Raw genomic sequence first — 25,201 nt, forward strand, 5'->3', positions numbered from 1 at the left:
GGGCGTGATCCTGGAGACCCGGGATGGAGTCCCATGTCAGGCTCTCTGCATGGAGCCTGCTTGTGTCTCTGCCTCTCTCTGTGTCCTTCATGAATGAATAAATAAAATCTTTAAAAACAAAAAACAAAGCAGAACAAAACAAAACAACAACAACAAAAAACAAAGTACCGAAGTTACACACTCTGAAGAGCTCATTCACAGAACTATAAGACAAAGGTAAGTGGTAACTAGGAAAACATACTGGATTTGGGATCAGACGATCTAGATTATAATCTAATTTAGATTTAGATCAGATTGCTGGCCAGTCACCTATTCTGTGTGTGGACTTCATTTTTTCCCCATTTATAAAACAATAATAATGCTTACTCTATCTTCGGGGTTTTTGTAAGGGTGGCACAGATGCAAGGTAGTATGTTTCCCATATCGCTTAATTCTTGCTGAATGCACTCCCTCCGCATGACGCAAAGTTGACTTCTCTGTCTCTACTTTTAAATGGTACACGACTGTTCTGGAGTTGTTTAAGGGAGCTGGTTTAAATAGTTTCTCCAGTAATGACAAAAAACTAATGAAATCAGTAAAGATAATCAGAGGATGTTATTGTTTTGAGAAAGCTTAGACCTTAAATAACTTATGTATAATTCAAAGTTAACTGCCCCTACAATTTTAACACTTGTAAGTAAAACACTTCATCCAAATTACTTATTTTTATATTTAGATACACTTACTTTCCCAAGGTAACAAAATGGACTGGGAACAACTACCAAAGAATGTAAAACTAAATGTAGACTGCCTTTAATTTCCTCTAAAATTAAGAAAAGTAGTAGCTATCACTTATTAAGCATCTATAATGTGCATGGCAAGTTGCCATATATTATACAAATGCCCTGTGAGCCTCCTAATCCCCACTAAGGTAAGTATTATCATCAACTCCACATTTTAGACAAGGAGATGGCCGTGCAGAGAGAATAAACAACACATCTGAGGCCAGTGGGCTCCTAAATGGCAGAGAGGGCTGAACCCAGGTCTGTGAGGCTGAAAGCCTCACTCTTCACCACTGTACCTTATACCATCCTATATTCCTAGAAGAAAATGTCACAACAAGAGTATCCATGTACAGAAGCCAAATTTAGACACAGTGCAAATGGCTTCTAAACACTAACTATGTGTGAGGCACAGAGAAGCCTCAAAGATATACTGAGAAAAGCCCTCCATATATAAGGCCAGGTAAAGTAAATATTTAGAAATAGGCATAAATTCTTGAAGTTAGTTATTAAGTGGCATATAAAACAAATAATCATGAATATAAAATTAGAATACTTACCTAACAACAACAAAAAGGAAAACTTAAAGGCTTTAACATAATTTATGGTACCTCCCCCACTGAAAACAAAGCTGATATGTATGTAAGTGTCCTGCACGGTACCTGGCATGCAGAAGACATTCAATAAATGCTATGTGCTCTGAAAAAATATTTGTTGAGGATCCAAAACATGATGGGAAAGAAACAATACTTATTGCATTCATTGTCTTGAACTATTAAAAAACCCGTACTATTTTAACTTCCCTAGTTATAAAAAATGGCAACATACAAAATAGGGTTTCAAATGGACCAAAAAACCAGGTGGGGGTAGGGAGTAATCATAAATAAAAAGAACAAAGCTTATTCTTTTCAGTCTTGGAGAAAGCCAGGGATAAAACCAAGTAATACACTTCTCCAAACAAAGTGATTTTTGTCTAGTGTTTACAATTCTAAGATTTTGTCCTTCCGGGTTTTCCTCCCTGCTTGACATTGTGACAACTGCTTCACTGAGCACCATCAATCACAGCAACATCCATTCTCAAAACCTAAGATAAACACATATTCTTCTATAAACAATGAGATGGTCCTTATTTCTCTAGTAGATTTTGTGTATAAATATGAGAGTTTTAAATTAGATTTTTGGGAAAAGGACAATCTCAAATTCAGAGTAGCCCACTCTTTTGTCTTGAAAAAATCTTAAAAAAATTTTTTTTAAGATTTTAAGTAATCTCTATGCGTAATAAGGGGCTCAAACTCACAACTCCAGAGATCACAAGTCACATGCTCTACTGACTGAGCTAGCCAGACGCCCCTCAAAAAAACCTTTAAGAAGTGCTCTTAATGCTTTCCAAGCTTAATACACTTTAAACAGAATTTATTTTAATCAGATCAAACAACATAAGAGATCTTCTCAAGAATTTATACCTTTAAACATATGGTGTTGTCAACTGAAAGGTAGTAAGCAAGCAAGCATCCAAGTGGAGAACTAATAGCGGGTAGGGTATGAGCATAGGATGAAAAACACCATACTAGTGAAGTCAGCATGACTGCACACTCACTCCAGAGTGCCAATGGTCCTGGCATTAAGTTTGAAGCAAATCAGGTCCCTGTACAGACTTAAATTTTGTCATCGTCTCCATCTTGTTACCTAGTAAGGGCATAAATGAGATGATACAGTGCAGAAACCTTTAAGTCTTTAAATGCAAGTTATTACCATTGTGTAATAATTGTAGGGATATGCCTAGAATCAGGGCCTGAGTTCTATCTCCACATTATAAAATGTTACAGAAACAAAATCTAAAAAATTTAGCATGTATTAAAATTTAGAAAAGAAAATAATAAATCTGATTCATAGTTTTTGCCTCTTATTTTTTTAAATCCAAATGAAAGAAAACCATAGGTCAGGCTTTTAATTAATTACTTGTTTGTCTGAATCTGAATACAGATAGATACATACATACATTTTACTTCGTTGCTTAGTGATTTTTAATTCCTTGCTTAGAAGTATAGATCTGTCAGTAAAAAGGGTTGAGGTACAGAAGATATTTAAGAAGTGTTGAAAATCTCTCTTTTGTTAGACTTCATGTATTCAACTCAGTTAACTAGCATTTATTAAATATCTATTTTGTTCCATATACTGATATGACAAGAAAAAAGACACAATCCTAGTTTTCTCTTCGTAATGCAGTGAAAGAGGAGCGTAAGACTATAAAACAGGACATATTTGATAACAGTGGCACATACGAGGGGCTGTGACAACTCCTGGAGTGGAAAGCTGCAAGGTCAGTGAGTATCATCCATCAGGTGGAAGTAAACGGAGGCAGGATACTGAGTAGTTCCTATGGCAGAATGCTGAGGAGAAATGGAGACATGGAAGCAGGTCCTGCTTATCTACAGGGAGATAGAGTTTAGATTTTATTCTCTATTTGTTATCCCTACTGAAGGACTGTAAGTGATGTGATCAGATTTCTTTTTAGAAAGATTAATGCCAGCATAGGGTGATCAGTGGGAGGGAGGAGGAAGGACAAGATGCATGGAGCCAGCTAAAGTTTCTGGTAATACTACAGAGAGGAGAGGATGAATACTTGAAGTAAGCAAGGGGAAGTGGAGTACAGTGGGCAGAAATTGCTGGAAAAATGGATAGGTCTTTATATACAATTGAATTTGGGGAGTGTGTGCATATGATGAGAAGCAGAAAAACAAAAGCAGACAGTAAGAAATTATCAATAAAAATGTTAATGAATTTACATAATAAGGCTACTTAATATAGTGATTTTTAATTATTTCTTTGTGGACGTTTTAAACACAGTTCCGATTTTTATGAAAGTTAGACATGTACATAATTTAAAAATTCCAATCATTTAAGGCAGCTGATAATGAATACAGCACTTGCTGTCTCCTACCCTGTATTTCCCAATACCCAGAAGCACTTGCTTTCTTTTAGCTGATTAAGAAAAATTTACCTTCCATATTGTGAGAAAAAACATGCTGTCTAACTAACTCTTACTTTAAATGTTGTCTACTGACTTCCCATTTAAGCTTTAATTCATCCTTAGCACTGAAAGCCAACCCTCTGCCAACCTCCACATCATACATGCATTCCTTGTCCCCTCCCCCGATGATGTTACACCATAATTCTAGTTAAACCAATTTTTAGAGTTTCCACTTTTATAACAGGGCAAACATTATTACAGCTAAGTTAACAGTGTATCATGACTCCTCCCCCTGTTTCCACAGCCCTTTTTTCTTTCTTGGGATTTATAACGGTCTTGTTTTCCAATTGCTATGTTGTGTATGTATTTAACAGGAGTTTATCCTTAAATATTCTCCCATTTGTATACATTTATTTTTGAAACTTCAAAAAAATTTTCAGGTGTTTTTGTCAATTTCTTTCCTTCCCTCTCTCCCTTTCTTTCCTTTTCTTTCCAGGAAATTTCTCAATTTCTCATGAGCTCTCTGGTCTGTTCCATCATTGTGGGGATGCCCTCTACCTCTTGCAAGTGTTATACCCTTATTTCCTCAAGTGCCTAGCTTCTTTCTTGCTTTACACCCTTGTTTTGAGGAGCACATCCTCTAAAGGCTTTATGCACAGGACAGGAATTAAAAAAAAAAAACTTTTCTGTTTGAAACATTTATTGTGACAATTAATAGTCTAGGTATGGAATTCCAGGCTGGAAATACATTTTCCTGGGAAAATTGGGAGCATGGTTCCAGAGTATTTTGGCTTCCAGTTAAAAAGTCTCACACCATTCTAATTCCCATTCTTCTATGTGACCTGTTTCTCTTTTCCCACCCCCATCTAAATTTAGAGTAATGCACCTTTAATTTGCATGTATTTTCACATATAATGGACCCTTTCAATTTAGAAACTCATGTTTTTCTGTTCAATTAGAAATTTCTCTTTAATTGCTTCACTGATGATTTTCTCCCTTCTGTTTTTTTGTTTATTCTGTTTCTCATTTCTTTCTTCTTTCTCTCTATTAGAAGAAATCTCATTATCTAGATGTTGGATCTCTTGGCCCAGTCCTTCAATTTTCTTTCTTATTTTCTAAATCTGTTTTATGTGCTGTTTCCTGGAATACTTTTCAATTTTATATTCCAAACCATCTTACTTGCATCATATTTTTATTATCAATACATTTTCCCTTTTTTAAAAGATTTTATTTGAGAGAGAGAGAGAAAAAGAAAGAGAGAGAACATGAGCAGGGGAGAGAGGCAGAGGGAAAATCAGACTCCCCGCTGAAAAGGGATTTTCAACACAGGGTTTGATCCCAGAACCCCAAGATCATGACTTAAGCCAAAGACAGATGCTCAACTGACTGAGCCACCCAGGTGCCCCTAACACTTTTTCCTTTGAATCACGCTTTTCCTAGCTCTCTGAGATGTTCCCTCCTCCTTGTGTAGTCTCTGTGTACAGAGACTGTTGTTTTTCTCTCCTGGATGCTTATTTAGACCTCTGCTTTTATTTTTATGCTTTCCTCAAATGTTTGGTGATTTATGGCTACCTGCTCATGTCTAAGAGTGGGGCGGTACAAAGGTAACTTCAAGCTTTGTGTGCATGAATGGGTGGGTGTTTTAACTCTAGGGTTTACACAGGTCATTCTTAGGTAATCCGTGAACCTAGATTTTTAGGCTTTTTCTCTTGGGCTCACTGGATTCCCCCAAAAAGGATCTCCCAAATTTCTTCTAGAAGGAGGAAGTTTGGTTCTAGTGATCTGGGAACAGTAAAGATGGTGAAAGAACACTGGTGGCCTCCATATTCACTGAAACTGCCCGAGTCCCTAGTCCAGAAATCCTCCATTTTACCACCTCCAGGATATATCCTCAAGGTACAGGTTGGATATCTGCTTCTTAAACAGACTTTTAATCAGTTCTTGTTCTTCAGTCTTAACTTCTTCCTTCTTCCTACCAATTCCCAGCAATACCTAGCACTGCCAATTTCTATACTTTTAGGAATTTTATGGGTTATTTCTTGGCTTTCCTCATTATCAATTTTGTATCTAGTTTTCTTGGATCTGCTAAGTCAGTTATCAGTCACCTATCTGCTTTCCTGTTTCCAAAATCTCAGTAATCTCCTTCCTAATTCTCTGTGTCCTGGGTGTTTATGCCATTTTAATGGGGTTTCAGAAGCAACAGTGGTAAATAGAGGAGCTTAATATAACATCTCAAATCTGATATCCTTAGTCACTGACATTCCTATTCAGCATCTGGGCAATGAACTACTGGGAAGAAGAATCTAGGTGAGGAAGTAACTGAGTGGGAAAAGCTGAGGAAGAAGGAGAGAGCAGAGGAAGGTGAGTGAGAAAGCTGGGAAGTCAGTAGTCAGGAAGCCCAAGATCACTGTCTCCTTTTCTCTAATGGTCAGAAAGAATGGCTGTAATCAACTTGCAGGACTATTCACATTATATTTTGACAGCAACAGATGGACATGAAATCTTGAGTATTTCTGGGTAAGATTCTAGTGATACATATGATTTTGCTGGCTTTTGCCCATAAAAAGGTATTGTAAAGTTCCTGAATCCATCATTGTATTGCTTTCTAGGGCAATGGAAAAATGTGGGATGGGAGTAAGAACACAGAGAGGCAAGATTATGGCATCAGGAAAGAAGACTACTTCCTCCCCTTTAATAAAAGGCCAAAATAGGTATGGACTCTTAATTTTGAACATGAAACAAGATTTCCAGGAGCATAATTTTTCTTTCATATCTCTATTCCTGTAGTTGTATAAATTAGAAGTATTTTCAGGCAAAAAAAAAAAAAAAGACATTAAAAAGACAATGTGACACATATTAGAATGGTCAAAACCCAAAACAGTGACACTACCAAATGTGGAGCAATAAGAACTTTCATTCACTGCTAGTGGTAATGCTAAGTGGCACAGCCATTTTAGAGGACAGTGTAGCCACTATGTTGAAATTTCTTTTTTAGGCCTGATCATAAGCAATTACAAAGAAATGATAATTACTTTTATGTATCAATTTGACTGGCCTATAGGATGCCCAGATTGTTGGTAAGTTATTAGTTCTAGGTATGTCTGGGTATATGTCTAGAAAAGATTAGCATTTGATTTAGTGGACTGAGTGATGAGATCTGCCCTCAATGACAGTAGGCATCATCCAATCCACTGGGGTCCCAAATGGAACAAAAGAATGAAGGAAAGGTGAATCCTCTCTCTCTCTCTTCTTGAGCTGAAATGTCTATTGTCTCTTGGTCTTGGATATGAAATCTCCTGGTCTTTGAGCCTTTGGACTCTGAGACTTCCAACATAAGACCCCTGGTCCTCAGGCCTTCAGACTCAGACTGACTTATATCACTGGCTATCCTGCTTCTGCAGCTTGCAGATGACTGACTTTGAGACTTCTGGGCCTCCATAACTGTGCAGGGCAATTCTTTTAATAAATCTCTTCATATATATCTGCATTTATATTATAATAGTTCCTTTTTCTCTGGAGAACTCTAATACAAAAAGCTCTACCTGACAAGTCTTACCTCATAGTCTGAGGCAGAAAATGGGTCTATGCCACAGCAGACACGGTGCACAGCCAATACACTCTGGTTTCTGAAAGATGTTGCAATCATGGTCTTGGCCAACTGAGCCCACATGACCTTTCACATATTTCTATTCCTAGCCATGGTGCCTTCATTCCTAGATTTATCTGAACTCTCAGGCATTGATCCTTTTCATATGCCTCTGCTGGGACCTTTTTATGGGGGTAGAAAGAAGAACTCTTGAAGATACTTTCCCTCATTTGTTTTAGTTCTCAGTTGTTTTCTACTCCTAGCCTTTCCACCTCATCCCCCACTCATGCCCGTAAACCACTGCCACTTCAGGGTCCTTAAACTACCAGTCTTTTGTTCAGGGCTTCTTCAAGGGGGGAGATAACACCACATCTATGCTGATCTACATGATCCTCAACCAGTGTGCCATTCTATGGGTGAAATGGAACGAGGGAGCTGACAATCTCTCCAATTTTTGACCCTTACTGATAGCACAACAAGAAGTGATTAAAGGCTTATTTTATTAACTCTTCCATTTTTGACTTGCTTTTTTTTTTTTTTTAAGATTTATTTATTCATGAGAGACACAGAGAGGCAGAGACATAGACAGAGGAAGAAGCAGGCTCCCTGTAGGGGGCCCGATGGGGGACTTGATCCCAGATCCCAGGATCACGCCCTGAGACAAAGGCAGACGCTCAACTGCTGAGCCACTAAGGTGTCGAGACCTGTTGTTTTAATTGGCTACTCTAACACCTAACAGCTCAGGTCTCTCTCCTGCCCAGCTCAGCTGAGCTCCTGAAATTTACCATACTATCCAGCAATCATGCTCCTTGGTATTTACCCAAATGAAATGAAAACTTATGTCCATACAAAAATTTGCATGCTAATATTTGTAGTGTCCTTAATCATAGTTGCCAAAACTTGGAAGAAACTAAGATGTCCTTTAGTAGGTGAATGGATAAACTGTGGTACATCCAGATAATGGAATATTATTCAGAGCTAAAAAGAAATGAGCTATCAAGTCCTAAAAAGACATAGGAGAAACTGAAATGCATATTACTAAGTGAAAGAACCTAATCTAAAAAGGCTGCATACTATATGATTCCAGCTATATGGTATTCTGGAAAAGGTAAAACTATGAAGACAATAAGATCAGTGGTTGTCATGGGTTACGGGGATGAACAGGCAAAGCACAGAGGATTTTTACAGCAGGGAAGCTATGCAGGTAATACTATAGTGAGGGATAGATATCACTATACGTTTGTCCAAATCCATAGAAGGTACTACACCAAACGTGAATTGTATTGTAAACTAGGGACGCTAGGAGATGATGATGTGTCACTGTAGGCTCAATTATAACAAGTGTACTACTATTGTGGGGGATGTTGACAGTGGGGTAGGCTGTGTGTATGTGTGTAGGGAGGCTGGTATCTGGGAACTCTGCACATTCAACTCAATTTTGCTGCAAAGCTAAAATTTCTTTAAAAAGCTCTATTTAAAAAAAAAAAGTCTAACCATAAAAAAATATGCTACTATGATGTATCAGCCTATGTTAGTGAAATTTTGAAAGATTTTTAGCTAAAATATAAAGTAATATAAATGGTAGTTGTAACTCAAAGGGTCATATAAATATCCATATCTGAGATGGTCATAGAACGACCTACAATATTTAATGTCTGAGAGGGGAGAGAGCTGGCAGTCAGGAATTGCTTAAACACTCCTTTAAAAATAAGACCACCAATTTGTGTTTTGATAAAAACTCAATGACACATTACTATGTGATTTAAGAGAGCCTTTGTTTCTTAGTCCCTGAGGTTGGGTAAGACTTTTCCAGAAAAGACAAATAAATTCAATTTGTAGTTGAAACAAAATGCATTGTGACATCAGTATAATGTTGAACATGCTCTTAATGAGAAAATAGAGAAATAGAAATTCTGGGGTAGGACAGATGGAAACTCTGGCAGAGAGACACGTAGTGGCTGAGAAGTTAACCAGAGGTCTAAAGTGAAATGAAAAGGAACAATGTTTATAAACTATGAAGAAGACACAACTGCCACACCAGGCCAGGCCAAGAGATGGCTAAAGACACCCTTACAGAAAACCCAGGAAAATGACAGGGTTGTGGCATGTTCATGCTACCTGAAAACACAAGGCAGGAAGTGGGTAGAAGTGCCAAGAAGAAAAGTTTTCCATTTACCAAGTGTTCAGAGAGAATATTAAGAGACAACAAACGTTTAAGAGATACTTTCTAGTTAGGAAAATCTGTTAAATTAAGTTGACTACAGTATTTTAGTTACAAACAATGTACAAGACAAAAGGTATGGTACACATTGTAAATCAGAGGAAATGTTTTTCTTTGGTACTAGTAAAAAATCTTCAGTAGAAAAAAAGATGTGAAAATTTTTATGCTTAAAGAGTAGACAATGCTTTCTTTAAAAGCACATCAAAAAATGTATTTTAAAAGATATATTTATTTGAGTTCTTATTCTACAAGCTTCGTGGCTCCTGTATTCTCAGCAATTACTGTACACATACCCATGCCACCTCCCCAGCCCAGGTCTCTAGGACACTCATCCATCTGAGATCACCCCAAATACTGAGCACATAAAGAGCTTCAGATGCTTTGAGGGTTAAGGAAGAACTGTAACACATGTGGTTCTGGTCCTGAAGGGCTTACAACCTATTTTCAAAGATGCTACTAACACGCAATAAGGAACAACATAAGACAGAGTATAATTAAGTGCTACACTGAGTTGTATTGATTAAAATCTTTTAGGAATGTAAAAGTGAGAAATTAATGTGGGCTAGAAAAATTGGGGAAGGTTTGGGGGAAAGCTGCCTTGCCCTAGGCCTGAAAATAGAGCATAATTTAGGTAGGGAGAGCCAAGAGAAGGAGGGAACCACTTGAGTGGACTTTATTATAGTATGGAGTAAGTCAGTAAAAACAATAGCATGATGAGAATATGGCTTTATGAAACTATTATAGGATTAACAGTTCATGATTAGATCCTTATCTCCTAACCTTTATTAATGTATATAAAGCTTAGTCCATATAATCCAGCAAAGAATAAAAAATAAAACCACTTCATATAACACCTAAGAAAACAAACATGTTATGGTTTGATTAAAATGTTTGAGTAATTCTATTTAAACATAATTTTAGAAAAGCAAAAGTTTCATTCAAAGAACAGCCATTTGACCATGATTTCAATGATTAAATGTTAAAATCTGTATAGATAATGTTCATATTTTTGTTTTTCCCAATGTGAAAATTTACTTTTACTTAATAAAAGTAAGGTAGGGCTTGAGAAACGGAAAAGGCAATGTGAGAACTAACCCACCTGTCGCTAGTCCCTTTGGCCTTAATCTGGCTTCCTAACTTCTAAACATGGAGGTTGGGCTCAATCTCTGAAGCGTCATATAGAACTTGATGTTTATAAGAAATCTACTAAGTGGTTGAATACTATAGAAGTGAATAGAAGTTTAAAGTGAATAGAAGTTTTGTTCGAGGTATATAAAGAAAATTAGAAGAATACTTTTGTTAAAAATTAAGTATGAGATGCCAACAGTAGTGAAAAGGGCAGAACAAGAACAAAGGAGGGGCACTAGGATCCAACCCTACAGACCAACTGTTAAATTATTTAAATGCCAAGGGCACTGTATTAGTTTCCCAGAGCTGCTGTAACAAAGTACGTAAAACCAGATAGTTTAAAACAAGAGAAATTTATTGTCGAACTGTTCTAGAGAATAAAGTCTAAAAATCAAGGTGTTAACAGGGTCATGCTCCCTCTCAAACCTGCAGGAAGAACACTTCCTTGTCTCTTCTAGTTTCTAGTGTTGGCAGGGCTCATTCCGTCATAGGCTTTGAAAGAGAATCTGTTTTATGCATTCTCCTAGCTTGTGGTGACCGTTAAGAATCCTTGGTGTTCCTTGGCTTGTAGATGCATCATTCCACTCTGTACCTCTGTCTTCATATGGCATTATTCTCCCTGTGTGTCTTTACATCAGCTTCCCTCGGTGCTATCTGTGTCCAAATTTGTTTCTTCATATAAGGGCACCAGTCATATTGTATTAGGGGCCATCCCTACTCCAATATGACTCATCTTGACTAATTCTATCTGTAATAACCTATTTCCAAAAAGGTCATAGTCTGAAGCACTAGGGTTAGGACTTCAGTGTATCTTCAGTCCTCATTATCAGTGCCTGTAAAATCAGGATTTTAGACTAGGTGCAGTTAACCATTTTTCAGGTTATATATTCTTTTGAGAAGAGGAAGTAAATTACATACCCTTGACCTAAGGAAATGCACATGTACACGATATTTTGTATACTATCAGGATGAACTGAGGCCCTGGTGAAGCCCTACACTGAACCCCTAGGAGGCTGCTGTCACTGGAGGAAGGTTCTTGGAGTTTCCCCAAGTGCACCATTCTTTGAGCTATAAATGTATTACCTACGGCTCCAAGAGAATACATGTAATACCCAGAGCCTCATACAATGGTATATTCAGCTAGGAATTTTTTGAATGAATGGGCTTGAAACTACTAGGTATAACTAAACATCACCAATCCAGACGTCCCAGGAAGGGAATCATGATTCCGAATCCACTGAGATGGAATAAAATCTTGATACCAAAGTTCCATTTGGAACACTGAGGCTGGCAAATTGTTCACCTTCCTCTTGCCTTTGACCATGACCTAAAATGTAAGCTCATTTACTAGTACTGTCCTCCTATGCATTCTACCCACTCCTTTAAAAAAATTATTTATTTATTCATGAAAGACACACACACACACACACACACACACACACACACAGGCAGAGAGACACAGGCAGAGGGAGAAGCAGGCTCCATGCAGGGAGCCTGACGTGGGACTTGATCCTGGGACTCCGGGATCATGCCCTGGGCTGAAGGCAGACACTCAACCACTGAGCCACCCAGGTGGCCCCTACCCAATCCTATTCTATGTCCTCCTCCTGCTATTCCTCTCCCTCTCCATCTTTTTCTCTGAGGAAAAATGCCTTTCCTTATGGGGGTTACTGCTGCCCCTACAACCTCCCCTACTGCTACTGCAACCACAGTAAGGTGTATGTGTGTGGGGCTGCTACCTTGTTCCCTGATTCTCTTTCCAAACTACTGCTTCCTATCTTACCGTAAAACTCTCTCTTCCTCAAAAGTTCATGCATTGCATTTGTACCTCCATTGGGCTCCTTCATCACTGTCACCTACCCACCACGATGGCTGGCAAATAGTAGGCACTCAATAAACACTGACTGAATCTCTGATTCTTTGAATAAATGATTGACTAAATAAAAGCTGTTTTCTTGGTCACTCTTCTGCATTTGAGGCTTTCATTGCCAGGCTCACTGTACCTCTTTCTACCTCTTTTCCTACCATGATTCCTTGTGAAGTATCCATAAAGGACATAAAGGACCAAACAAAAATCCCAGCTTCCTCACAATCTCTTGATCTCTTCAATGACTTACTTTCCCCTTAACTGACTTCTACTGTCCTGGGCATACCCAGAACTGCTCCATGTCTTATTGTTTGACCACAACTCTGTTGCTTTTAAATTGCATATCCTCCCTCAAATCTCCTCATCTGATTTCCCCTTGCTCTTTTCCTGGCATGCTTCCCTCCCCACACATCCCAAACTTTCCTCTTAAAATGCATTCAACACCCTCCATCCTGCTTCCTTTCAGTTCTGCCTAATCATCGGGATGTGGGCCTCACCTGGAGCCTAGATCATGATCTGCCTCTTTTGCACCTTGCCTAGATTGGGGAGTATGGCTCAGAAAATCATAACCTTAGGGCCTATTGCTATTGTCCACTGTTTGTCTCTTCAGAATAGGATCTTCAACAGCTAGACCAGCTTGTCCTAGAGTCCATGGTCAACCATCTCTCCCATACTTCCCAGATATTTCCTTAAAACCTCATCATACCTCACTCACTGCACACAACCTTGCTTCCTCCTTTCTCAGACATGGAATTCCTCCACTTCCCATCTTCCCCACCTATAAACTGGTCTACTTCTGAAACCTGCCCAGAACCTTCTTCCAGGATCAGCACCAGTTTTTATTCCTGTTTTCCAATCTTCCACAGGACTTGTGACCTCATTCCATTGTCTCTAAGCCTTTGTTTTTTCAATTATTTCACTCAAAAAATATTTTTCAAGATTACTATGTACTGGCCCCTGTTCTGGATGCTGGGATATGGCAGGGAAACCAAGACAAACAAAATCTGGTCTCTTGTTGGGGGGTAGAGGATAAGTTTAAACAACAATAAACAAAAACTTTAAGTAAACAGGATAATTTATCTTTGCAGAGATCTCATCAATGGAACAGGGGAGAAAAACTAGTATTGATCCTTGAGGGACCAACTTAAGATTGATTGATAAGTAAACCCTCAATCAGTTCTCTCTCACCGCCAGTGAGCCCTGATCTCATTCTAAAGACAATCATCCAACCTCCCTTGCCCTTGCACTAATCCCTAGATATATCTTTCTTCTCCTCTGCTCTGCTTTCTTTAAAGATTACTCTACCCATGCTATCTCCACATTCTTTCCCTTTCATTTGACTTAATTGAAATTGTAATGCATACAGAATACAAAAGAAACAACAACAAAACTGTAGGGAAAGCTATTATACTTAACTGTCCAGTCACTCTTCAACTCATCACAATCCAGCCTCTGTTTTACCACTCCAATAAACCATTCTGGCAAAAGTACCTGATGTCTGTCCCTCAACAGAACTAATTCCGAATGGACATTTCCCACCTTACTTAATTATATCATGACCTTATTATAGCATTCCCAACCCCCATGACCTCCCTTGGCTCAGATAACAGTTTTGTGAGGTTACAACACAAGCCCTTCTTTCTCTTGTGCCATAAACACTGAGGTTAAATGCAGAGTTCCACCTTTGCCCATCTTCTCTTTCTATAGGCACCCTTCTTAAGTAGGCTGACCATGTAATTCTTATGATCTTAATAGGATGCCTTTGAGTGAAAGAGGACAGTACTAATAATTACTATTCTTGACAAACAGGTGTAAACCCAGACTGTTCCAAGTAGATCAGGATATATGGTCACCCTATTCTTAGAGGAGGTCACATCCACTTTTATGGTTTTAATTAATACATACCTATTAACCATTTGCAAAATTGAGTCTGTAGCCTTGATTCTGACACTTTTATTTTACAAATCTTCAGGTTATGATTTCTCATAGATCTCAAGTTCAGTAGGGCCAAAACTTAATAATTTCCATTCCTAAAACCTGCTAATCCTATTTCCTATCAAGTTACACATATTACCTAGTCACTCAACTCTCCAAGCTGGGGATTGTTTTAGACTTCCTGTTCTCTCTCACCCATCATACTTAGTCACCAACGAATGCTGACTTTAGTTTTGAAGATTTCTCTAATCTACAATTTTTTCCCAGGACTACTGTCATAAACTTTTATCCAATTTCCTTGCTCTACTCTTGTCTCCTTTAATCCATTTTCCAGAGTGCCACCAGAATGATCTAATACTGACTGTACTTTTGCTTTAAACCCTTCAAGAGCTTCCTATTATTTGTAAGATAAAGACTTTTATCAAGATCCTATCCCTGTTTACTTTCTTTGGTCTCATAACCTGTCAGTCTCCCTCTGTACTTTAATACCAAATGGCTTGTAGAAGCACACACACACACACACACACACACACAAATCCCCCATTGAAACAGTTTCTCACTTCCAAGCTTCTGTTCATTCTGTTCCTTCTGCCTGGAATGTAGATCCCCTTATTTAACTTAAGGACATCTACATCATTCACAGCTGGCCAAGAGGGGAATTCAATGCCTCTTCTTTAAACTTTCATATTACCTATCTCCACCTCAATCACAAGACTGGGTAAGTTAACTTAAAATTAATTACGTCCATCTTTCCTACTAGTTGAAAACTTCTTGAGCATAGGGGCAATGACCCTTAAATATTTAATAGTCATCCTATTTTTAGGAGATCTCATTCACTGTTATGGGTTCAACCAAGCAAATTAAAATAAACTGGTCTAAATATTGAAATGAATAAACAACTTCACTATCCCTGTATTTTTCCACATGTGCCCATATGTTTCATAACATCAATAGATGGACTGAAAATGTGTAAGGGCTTTAGCTGCCAAAATTTTCTTGTTTTATAAAATTAATTTTAAAAAATAGATCTTAGCATTGGAGACAGGATGACTAAATTTAAAAAATATATATAGTTGTGACACACCAAAGTTAAGAGCAAATATTTAATTGTTTAAGACTATAGAAAATCAGAAAATACTTCAACAGTTGTTTGCCTTAGAAAATTTTGTGAAAATATTATCCTAAACAATTTTTTAATAAAAGAGGCTACTTATTCCTGTTGTTTTTTTTATTATTTACATTTTAAAATTCCTACTACGAGAGATTAGTATCGAATATTCTAAAATCCAGTATCCATCAAATCTACCCAAACATCTTTCTCCACTTTCCAGATGTTAGCTTTTATAATTTCCATGTTCTTATTTGATTAGCTCTGACTTAGAAAGAAGGAACTTTTCACTTAGTCTGTCAAAACCTAAACTATTTGACCTTCGAGGCACAGAAAAAAAACACAATTTTTGGATAAAATGTGGCGCTCCTGTCATTTAGTCATTCAAGTAATTTTGGGGGGAATTAAAAAAGTATAATCTAAAATTTTAAAGAATATTATTAGTGTCACCAGAGGCATAACAAGAGCATCTGGCACAACTGGTATTCAGTGAACAAATAAAGAGAACCACATAGTAATGTAAAAGTCAAGATTATGAATGATCCCAAGAATTTATGTTCTTCTGACAAAGTCCTACTCCTAAGAGTTTTTTTTTTTTTTAATTTCCTATTTAATCATCACGTTGTGCAATCTTTCTAATTATATTTTGGCTTACAAATCTTGTTTTGTGAACAGTGATTATTTTTCTCAGAAGGAAAACAATTTGAGGTATTTCAAAATTTAAAACATGCTCTGATATTTCCTTCAAGCTGAAGATTATCAGACTACTCCAAACAGATAGGCACTGGCTTTCCAGCTATGGCAAGCATCCTAAGGTAGATCTCATGAGATAGGAATATGTCTACCATTTGGCAATCTACTGAGAAATACATTTGGCTAAAATATAACTGAGGATAAGTTAAAATATCTTTAAATGTAATATTTATTTTTTTATTGGCAAGTTGTTGATACTATAAAAATAGCTCCAGTCTCCTGATAAATATCTTTGAATACTCTCTACCTGTCAGAAGGTGGAGCTCTAAACATATCTGAAATACTAGCTTTTTATACGTGCATTTCACAAATGTGTGTAATGAGGAATTAAAGCAGGAATAAAGTCTTTAAAAAAATGGCTCTGAAGAATATTCCAATTCTCTCAGGATAAAATCACCCACATTTCCCAACATGTACACAGTTAACTAACAAAAAAAAATATTTAGTATGTTCCTTTGAAACCTCAATATATTACCTACTATAAAAATGTAGGTACGGGAATTCAGAATAAAAGGTAAAGTATATTTAAAAGATAAAACACATTAAAAAAAATCAGGACTGCCAACATGAATGTAGGCAAGGTCATTAACACTTACAAGCATCTCGAATGTAGAGTAACATGGCTATGAAGATATAATCAACTAAACTCAGGCTGAGGCCATCTGCGAACAAGGCATCCCAGACCACCAGAAGATCCTGCAGGGGGAACTCTCGTCCAAACAGTAGCCGGACCCACCGTCTGGAAAGAAACAAAACCAAAATTCAGAAAACAGTACTTTTGAGAACAATGTAAAGAGGAATCATTTTCTCCTATATTTGTGAAAAAATTATAATTTTTAACTGATCACACTGAACAAATATTATATATCAAATATATAATACAGTAAAATCCAAGTTTTAAGTTTTCAAATGAATTTTGTAATTTTATAACTGGGCCACAATCATCAAAATTTATTCCTATATATAAAAAACACTAGGATGATATTTGAAAAGGGTAAAAATCTTTCATATTTAATACAAATCCCAAAGCTCAAAAGGCGAAGAGGAAAATGAATGCACAATGGTCTGACAGTTGCCTCATAGGTAAGGTTAGCAATTAAAAAACAGAATTTTCCAAAATTTTATGATCACTACTGTTTTTGTTGTTGTTAACTGGACTTTTGAAAATAACTGTACAACAAATTAACTATAACTGAATAGAAAACTGCATTCATATCTCACTCTTATTTTAAAATATCCATTTGAAAATTAAATGTGGGGAAAAATAGTAGATATGTATTTTTTTGTCAAGTGTAGACAATTATCTCAAATGAAACAAATAGTGATATTTTAAACTTTAGAATAGATAAACCTTATCAGTGAGGATATCTTCTTAGGGCTATTTTTAAAAAACAGTGTCACTTCTATGGCCAGGAAAATGGATATCTAAGCTATAAGTACATATAGGCAGCTTAACAGAATACTAAAGAAAAGGTCTGTATGTAATTATATGTCATAAACAGCTATACTTCAAATTTTCAATAAACACTAAGCTATTCATATTTTTATAAAAATATTAAAACAATTCACTTTGATATCTATTTTTTATCCATTTACTTCTAATTCTATTTAACATGGCTATAATTTCCTTACACAAATCTTTCTCCAGGAATTTCAGCTAGAAATTCTATGTGGCCCTGGCACATAACAAAGAATCAAAAATTCCAAATTTCTAGTATATCAAATAGTACAGAAGAGAGGAAATTCTTTAAAAACTAGTTAAGAGATTACCTCTTTGCAAAATTAGAAACCAAATTTAACCATCTGTGGGGTTAAAGTGAGCACCAATCCCTCACCACCACCCTAAATTCAAATACTTTCTTCAGGGAGTATTATATTTAAGGAGGAATCAAAGCTGTGACAATATAGTGTATAATCATACAAATGTATCACAGTTATTAGGAACCATACAAATACTGAAGTTCTTTTATTCATATTATCAAATTAATCAACAGAATTAAATTGTATTTTCAATTACACCTTAAATTACTTGCTTTTTCAGAAGAAGATTTAATGCCTAAGTAACATCTTTCTAAAAAATGTTACAGTATCATTTGTAATTTTTATCTATCTCCCAATTCTTACTCTACCGCTAATATAAGAGATGACTAAAACAAACTATTTTTCTGGTTTCGTGCTGCCTGTATGTGGCTTAGGGAAAAACATTATTTCTCCACAAGTTTAATTCTTTCAAATTACAAATGCCAATATTTACTATTTAAAGAAGTACAATAATATCTCTAAGTTACATAGGAAGCTCTTAATGACAAAGAATTAACTGGTCTTGCAAGGAGTATCAGGGGAACCAGAGAATGGGCAAATCAAAAAAGTACCTGGATTAAGCCATTTTAGGGATCTGTTTAAAGGATCTTTAGGCTGGTAGTTGTATCTGCATTACTAAATGACTAAAACAGAATGTGATCATTTACAGTTATTCAACTGATACAACTGGAAGAAAAATTCATCGGTGTAAAAACTGATAAAGGTCTAAACTATAACATGCTAATTGTAGTTGATAACACAGTATTATATAATCAAAATTTGCCAAGAGAACTAAACTATTCTCACCATGAATGAATGAATGAATGAATAAATGAAATGTGTGAAGTGGGACAGTCCCAGTGGCTCAGCGGTTTAGCACCACCTTTGGCCAGGGCATGATCTTGGAGACCCAGGATCGAGTCCCATGTCGGGCTCCCTGCATGAAGCCTGCATCTCCCTCTGCCTGTGTCTCTGCCACTCTCTCTCTGTGTCTCTCATGAATAAATAAATCTTAAAAAAAAAAAAAAAAAGAAAAAAGAAAAAGAACAAAATGTGTGAAGTGATGGGTGTGTTAACGAGATGGGAGGAATCCTTTCACAATGTACACATATATCAAATCATTACAATGTACACTTTAAATATCTCACAATTTTATTGTTGATTATACTTCAATAAAACTGAAAAATAAAATAAGAATTCATCTTAGTTTAACAGGCAAATTTTGGCAGTTTCAAAATAGAATTCTGACATTTAACTGATCCTTCCTGATTCAAATCTGGATGCCAGTACAAAATTCAAGAATCACATCTACAAAATGATAGCTACACACTTGAGGTGAGCATAGCATAATCTGAACCTAATGTAACATTGTGTGTCAACTATAATCAAAATAATTTTTTTAAAAAAAGAATCACACCAACAAAATTGTATATTTTTAAAGATTTTATTTATTTATTCATGAGAGAGACACACAGAGAGAAGCAGAGACACAGGCAGAGGGAGAAGCAGGCTCCATGCAGGGAGCCCGACGTGGGACTCGATCCTGGGTCTCCAGGATCATACCCTGGGTTGAAGGCGGCGCTAAACCGCTGAGCCACCCAGGCTGCCCTACAAAATTGTATTGTGCCTTGAACTCACTCCTTTCATTCACGAAAGTTATTTTAATATTCTCCCTATTTGAATAAGCGCATTTATGTAACTGTTTCCTAAAAGACATTACTTTTGGTTAGCCTTCTTATGTGTGGGGAAGAATTTTCTGTTTTTCCTGCTACCTCCCATTAAAAGTCAAATGACTTTTAAAAAAAGTTGGTACCTATCATGCTAAAATAGACAATCATTTAGCAAAAAAAAAAAGAAAAAAAACTGATGAAGGTTAATATTCACCACAGAAAATACAATACTATCTTTTTGCCTCTTGCTTAAAGCTCAAAGTTCTCTCATTTTCTTATGGACAATCACAGTTTTGGTTTCATCACAGATGGTGCTTCAAGAACAAAAAAAAAAAAAAAAAAAAGGAAAAGAAAACACAGCCCTTCTCCCCTCTTAAAGAAATGATATATATTACTCCTATTTCTAGAACAAAATGCCCGGTTACTACTCAAACTTCTCATGCAACTTTCCTGCTGTTCAGGGTTATTTTAGCTTAGCTTGGAAAATGACCCCACAGATACATACATGCAGCAATCTCTACTGCAGCACTGTCAGGAGGGAGAACTGCAAATATCTAGCAATCTACATTGAATAAAACATATCATCAAACTACACAGAAGGTAAGTCTTCAGTACTTTTATATTTAATGTGTAATCTGTGATGTGGTGCTTTATAAATGTTTCACATTGCTTTATTTTTGAAGTTTCACCTTGCCAAGTACACTGCTAAATAATTCCAGGGCAAGGACCAAATCTTCTGTGTGTGTGTGTGTGTGTGTGTGTGTGTGAGAGAGAGAGAGAGAGAGAAAGAGAGAGAGAGAGTCAGAGAGACAAAGAAAGATCCAGAAAGTTCTCTGTAAAGAACTCTGTACACTTTGCTAAGTGCTCTATGTGTTTACCAAGGTCTTGATAAACTCACTGTAAAGCCACCTGTCATGCTACTGAGAGGCAAAGGTGTAGCTAAATTGAAAATATAGGCAGTGATCTTGTTAGAGGGAGCATAAAAATAAATCAGGAAGTGGGGAAAAAAAACCCAGAAACACATAAGGAAAAAATTTTATTATTAGATGCCTGGCATGTTCCTTTTATATAAGACTGTTAGTAAGTTATACATGCAAGGATATAAAATTAAAGCAAAACACTGTTTCCTCTATTTTATATGCAATTATAGGAAAATTAAAGCCAAATTCTCAAAATATTTAAGTAGTACTATATGACTAATGGAAAGCTTTGGGACCACAATGACCTTATCAATAATTTAATCATTTTAATCCCTACTAGATTTAGTTCATACATATATTCACCGCACACAAAATTTCCTGTGCTATTTTGGGCTTTCTTCATTGAGCTTAAAAGCCAAGGAAAAATTCCGTTCTTTATGGAATGAGTTACCAACAGAAATTATTTCAGTAAGCTTTTGTATTCTTAGAAAGGAAAACTTACTCGAAGAAATGAGGTCTTATAAAGAAGTCACTCCTAAAATTAACATGCTTTTATTGCAGTTAAAAATATTTAACGCGAGTTTAACTTACACTTAAGGGTAGCATTAAGGCTTTCTTTTCCCCTTAAAGATAGCTTCAGTTTAATTGCTTGATACTATTAATCTTGCTTTATGTATGTTACACCTGCAGATTGGAATGCTCATAACTGTACACATTTTATCACTTGTGATAATACAATAATTCATATTTTTCCAGACCTACTTAGTAATTAAAATCTACACAAACAAAAAAGATCGTCTGAGGTATTAAATTTAATAATAAACCACCCGAAGACAGGACTGTTTCTATATCTGCACTTATAACACTATTCTCAATTTAAAATTTCTGTGTAATTAAGCTGCTATCCCCAGGGGATCAGTAACTCCTGATGGTATTATTGCTTGGTGAATGACCCATGGAAACACCAAGAGAAATCCATTTTTTTAGTGGTTTATGAAAATGACCAATTTGAGGTTTAACTAAACATAGGCTTCATCCAACATGACTGTAGTAGGTTATACATGTAGGAAGAAACTTATATATTGTATCTTCATTTCCTTTTCCTTTAATGACCTGTTAATAAGATATAGGCATAGCCAGCTTATAAGAACAAGTAAAATAAAAAAGGTATATTCAATTTAATTTAACAAACATTATAAGGGCATCTTAAGCAACCTGTGATCACAAGATGATAGCACTGGGTAAGCATACTGCAACACAGGAGATTTTTGTTTAATGGTATTAATTTTGCTTCTTTGCTTTCTGTTCATTTGTACTTTTCAAACCTTACAATTAATTTTTAAATAACCAATGCAGGGTAGAGAATAAGCACAGAATACAAATTCTGTATTAGTATCAGAGGAAAACAACAGCAAACCAAACTGTCATCTCCATGGTTGGTATCTCCTTGATGAAGTTGAGGCTCTTCTTATATTGAGTTCCTTTGTACTCAGTTCTTTTTACATTAATTTACCCTGAGTTTTCCTTTATATCAACTCTGTTAATATAGTCTTAAAATCAGAACCAAATATTGCAGTTATTAATTATAATTAGGGTCACAAGGCATTCTAATCTTTAATTCTTACTTCTTTGGAGAACAGAGCCACAAAAGATGGAAGCCAAAATAAAGCATTTTTCCATTTTCACATTCTTCTTCTACCAACCCTGCAGAATACATTACTGGAAGATGCTTAGCCTATTTACTAATTTTTTTCTTTACCTAGTACTGTTTCAGTTTAGTCCTCTTACAAATGCTTGGGATCTACATGTGTTACAGAAAGATCCGAATACTTCAAGCCCATTAAACTCTACTTAAAAAAATAGAAGGAACTGAAACTTTGAATTAATTATTATCTTTATAGAACTCAAATTTACTTTCTACGTGCTCCTTGTAATCCATGGTTTGAACCCAGCTTGAATTTGGCTTTCTGGGAACACATGTTCAAACTTAATTTAACCCCCACAGGATATGTACACTAACTGTTAAAAATATGTTTTTGACTGAGAAAATTATCTATTTCTTTTAGAGGGCAGTACACAGCCCTTTATTAAGGAAGGTTTCTTATTCCAAAAATAAGTTCCTAATAATTACCACCCATTCCTACTGTAATTTATTCTCTTTCGTGAAAGTTTGAAGCTGTTTTGTCAGAACTGTAATACACTCTTTGCAAAAATAGTTTGAATGGAAAACAGAGCTTGTGCATCTATGTTTTTCATAAGAATGCTATGCATTAGAAGATGACCATCATATGTTTAGAGGCTGTGTGTAACCTTTGAATATTCTCTCTCTCTCTCTCTCTCTCACTTGAGCACAAATACACATACACATACTCATACTCATACATCTCTCTTTTAAATGTATACCTGCTATTAGGTTTAGAAGTATGGTATTTCAAGGACTAGTAATTTTAGGATATGCGATATATCAGCAAATTCAAATAAAGCTAGTTAAATATGGTGTTCCTTTAATATAGATTTAGTTGTATGAACAGGATGTGCTCTTTGAGAATCCTATTGTACATTTCAACCAGTATGCAGGTTGAAATCTTAGCCCTGCCTCAAGAGGACTATGGGAGTAAAAGTTGCTGAGAACTGATTTTTCTATCCTATCATTTACTTGGGCTCCACTAGTAGTGAGTTGCTATTGGACATTTCCTTGAGAAAATTACTTGGAAGCCACTACCCTATAAATAACAACATGAAGAATTAATGGACAGTTGATGGTTATGTCAAGGAAAATTAATTTTAGGCTCTGTGAACAGTCTTTATTCATATTACAGACGATTTTTACTTCTAGAAAGTCTGTAAAGAGGCTTTGTTTTGTCATTTTACCTTAGGAAAGGGAATTATGATCAAATCAGTCTTCTAAAAGAGTATAGAGAATTGCTAAAAATAATTGCTCCTATCCTCCCTAATCTGAAACTCGTTAAGATACAAAACTTGTGTGACTTTACTTTTTTAAAAAATTGTCCTAGACCATTTTGGATCTTAACCTCTCTGAGTAACGTTTTTCAAATTCCTCTGCATAAATCTAATGCATTTACACACATTGTTGGAAGAAGTGACATGAGGCATAACACTACGGTGAAAAATATCAGGATCCATGCGATTCAGGATAGAGGTAAAACCTTGAATCTGTAGGCCGGTAATATGTAATCAAGAAAATAAGACTGAACCCATTCCTAAAAGGCAGCAGTGGTGCTTGATTCCTTTTGACCACTTATCGCTTACCTATAGCTGTAAGCAGCCTCTGAGATTGGTTTTACTGGCTCTGTCTTCCTTTTCTTCTTCCTGAACCTTAAGTCATCCTCACCTGGGCTGGCTGCTCAGAGGCTAGGACAGGTATTTCACTTAGGGCAGATGTTTGGAGGTTCCACTATCTACTGGTGTCACTGCTTTCTAATTACATTTTCCACTGATAAGCAAATTCCAGCTGAAGGGTTAGCTACTGATAGTTTGGTTTGGCTTCTCTCCCTTCTCTAGCAGATCACAAGCTCCTTGGGGTTATCTGGTATTACACATGAAGTAGGGGATTAACAAGTGTTTATTAAATTAACATGAATCCTACTCTCCAGGCATTTCTTGACCCTACATCCTTGATCTCTCACAGGTTTTCTAGCTGCTAAATAGATGTTTCCCTAAGGTTCTCATTTCTGTAGAGATCCCTGAACACACATTAAATAGTAAGTGATCACACCTATGGAAGAATTGATCAAGGCCTCCTAAGGCTTCTTGGACCTCTCCCTACATTTCCTGATCTCTGGCTCCCTGCTTGTTCATACCTCAGATGTTCCTCAGCTGGAACCTGTTTCTACTAAGACTCTGCTACTCAAAGTATGATCTAAGACCAGCATCATCTCCTGGGAGCTTGTTAGAAATGCAGACTCCTACGCCCCTAACACAATCTTACTGAAACCAGAATCTTCATTTTAGTAAGATTTCCAGGGGATCTGTGTGTATATTAAAGTTTGAGAAGCACAAGCCTAGGTCACAGATTCCTGTTTCCTGTCCATTTTAAGGTGCCAGCTATTAGGGCTCCTAAAATCTACCATACATTCAAGTAAATTGTTACTCCAGGAGAAGAAAAAGGGTTAAACTATTGAATGACCCTTCTAATTAGAGTAGTGGTCTCAAACTTTAGCATGTAGTAGGGTAGCCTGAAGGGTTTATTAAAACACACACTGTTAAACCCATATTGAAAGTTTTTGGATTATGATTTTGAGATTCAGGTGGGGCCTGATAATTTGCATTCTGAACTAGTTCCTGGAGTTACTGATGCTACTGATTGGGGGGCCACAATAAGAGAATCACCATATAGGTAATTCTGATTTCTCTCCACATCTCCACAGCTTGGTCCTGAGTGTGGGTTTTCAAATCGGCTTACTCAACATGTCTAGTTGTTGGACCAACAACCACTAAACATCTATTGGCTGAGACAGAAA

The 25,201-nt window shown here is 36.4% G+C and overlaps 1 protein-coding gene and 1 long non-coding RNA gene across 17 annotated transcripts in view; one reads left to right on the forward strand and one right to left on the reverse strand.

Annotated features, from left to right (window-relative positions):
• The window catches only part of TBC1D5 (TBC1 domain family member 5), a 544,964-nt gene that overhangs the window by 122,804 nt on the left and 396,959 nt on the right, over window positions 1-25,201 (reverse strand). For all 16 annotated transcript variants that reach the window (XM_077865315.1, XM_077865313.1, XM_077865314.1 and 13 more), the window contains one exon: window positions 16,927-17,069. In XM_077865315.1, coding sequence (XP_077721441.1) covers window positions 16,927-17,069 — 143 coding nt within the window. The remainder of the gene's footprint in view (window positions 1-16,926; window positions 17,070-25,201) is intronic.
• Window positions 19,366-25,201, forward strand: part of LOC144293950 (uncharacterized) — a 248,271-nt gene continuing 242,435 nt past the window's right edge. Inside the window, exon 1 of the long non-coding RNA XR_013361300.1 lies at window positions 19,366-19,465. This is a non-coding gene — a long non-coding RNA (uncharacterized LOC144293950). The remainder of the gene's footprint in view (window positions 19,466-25,201) is intronic.

Source organism: Canis aureus, chromosome 22, assembly GCF_053574225.1.
Source record: "Canis aureus isolate CA01 chromosome 22, VMU_Caureus_v.1.0, whole genome shotgun sequence".
Classification (NCBI taxonomy): domain Eukaryota; kingdom Metazoa; phylum Chordata; class Mammalia; order Carnivora; family Canidae; genus Canis; species Canis aureus.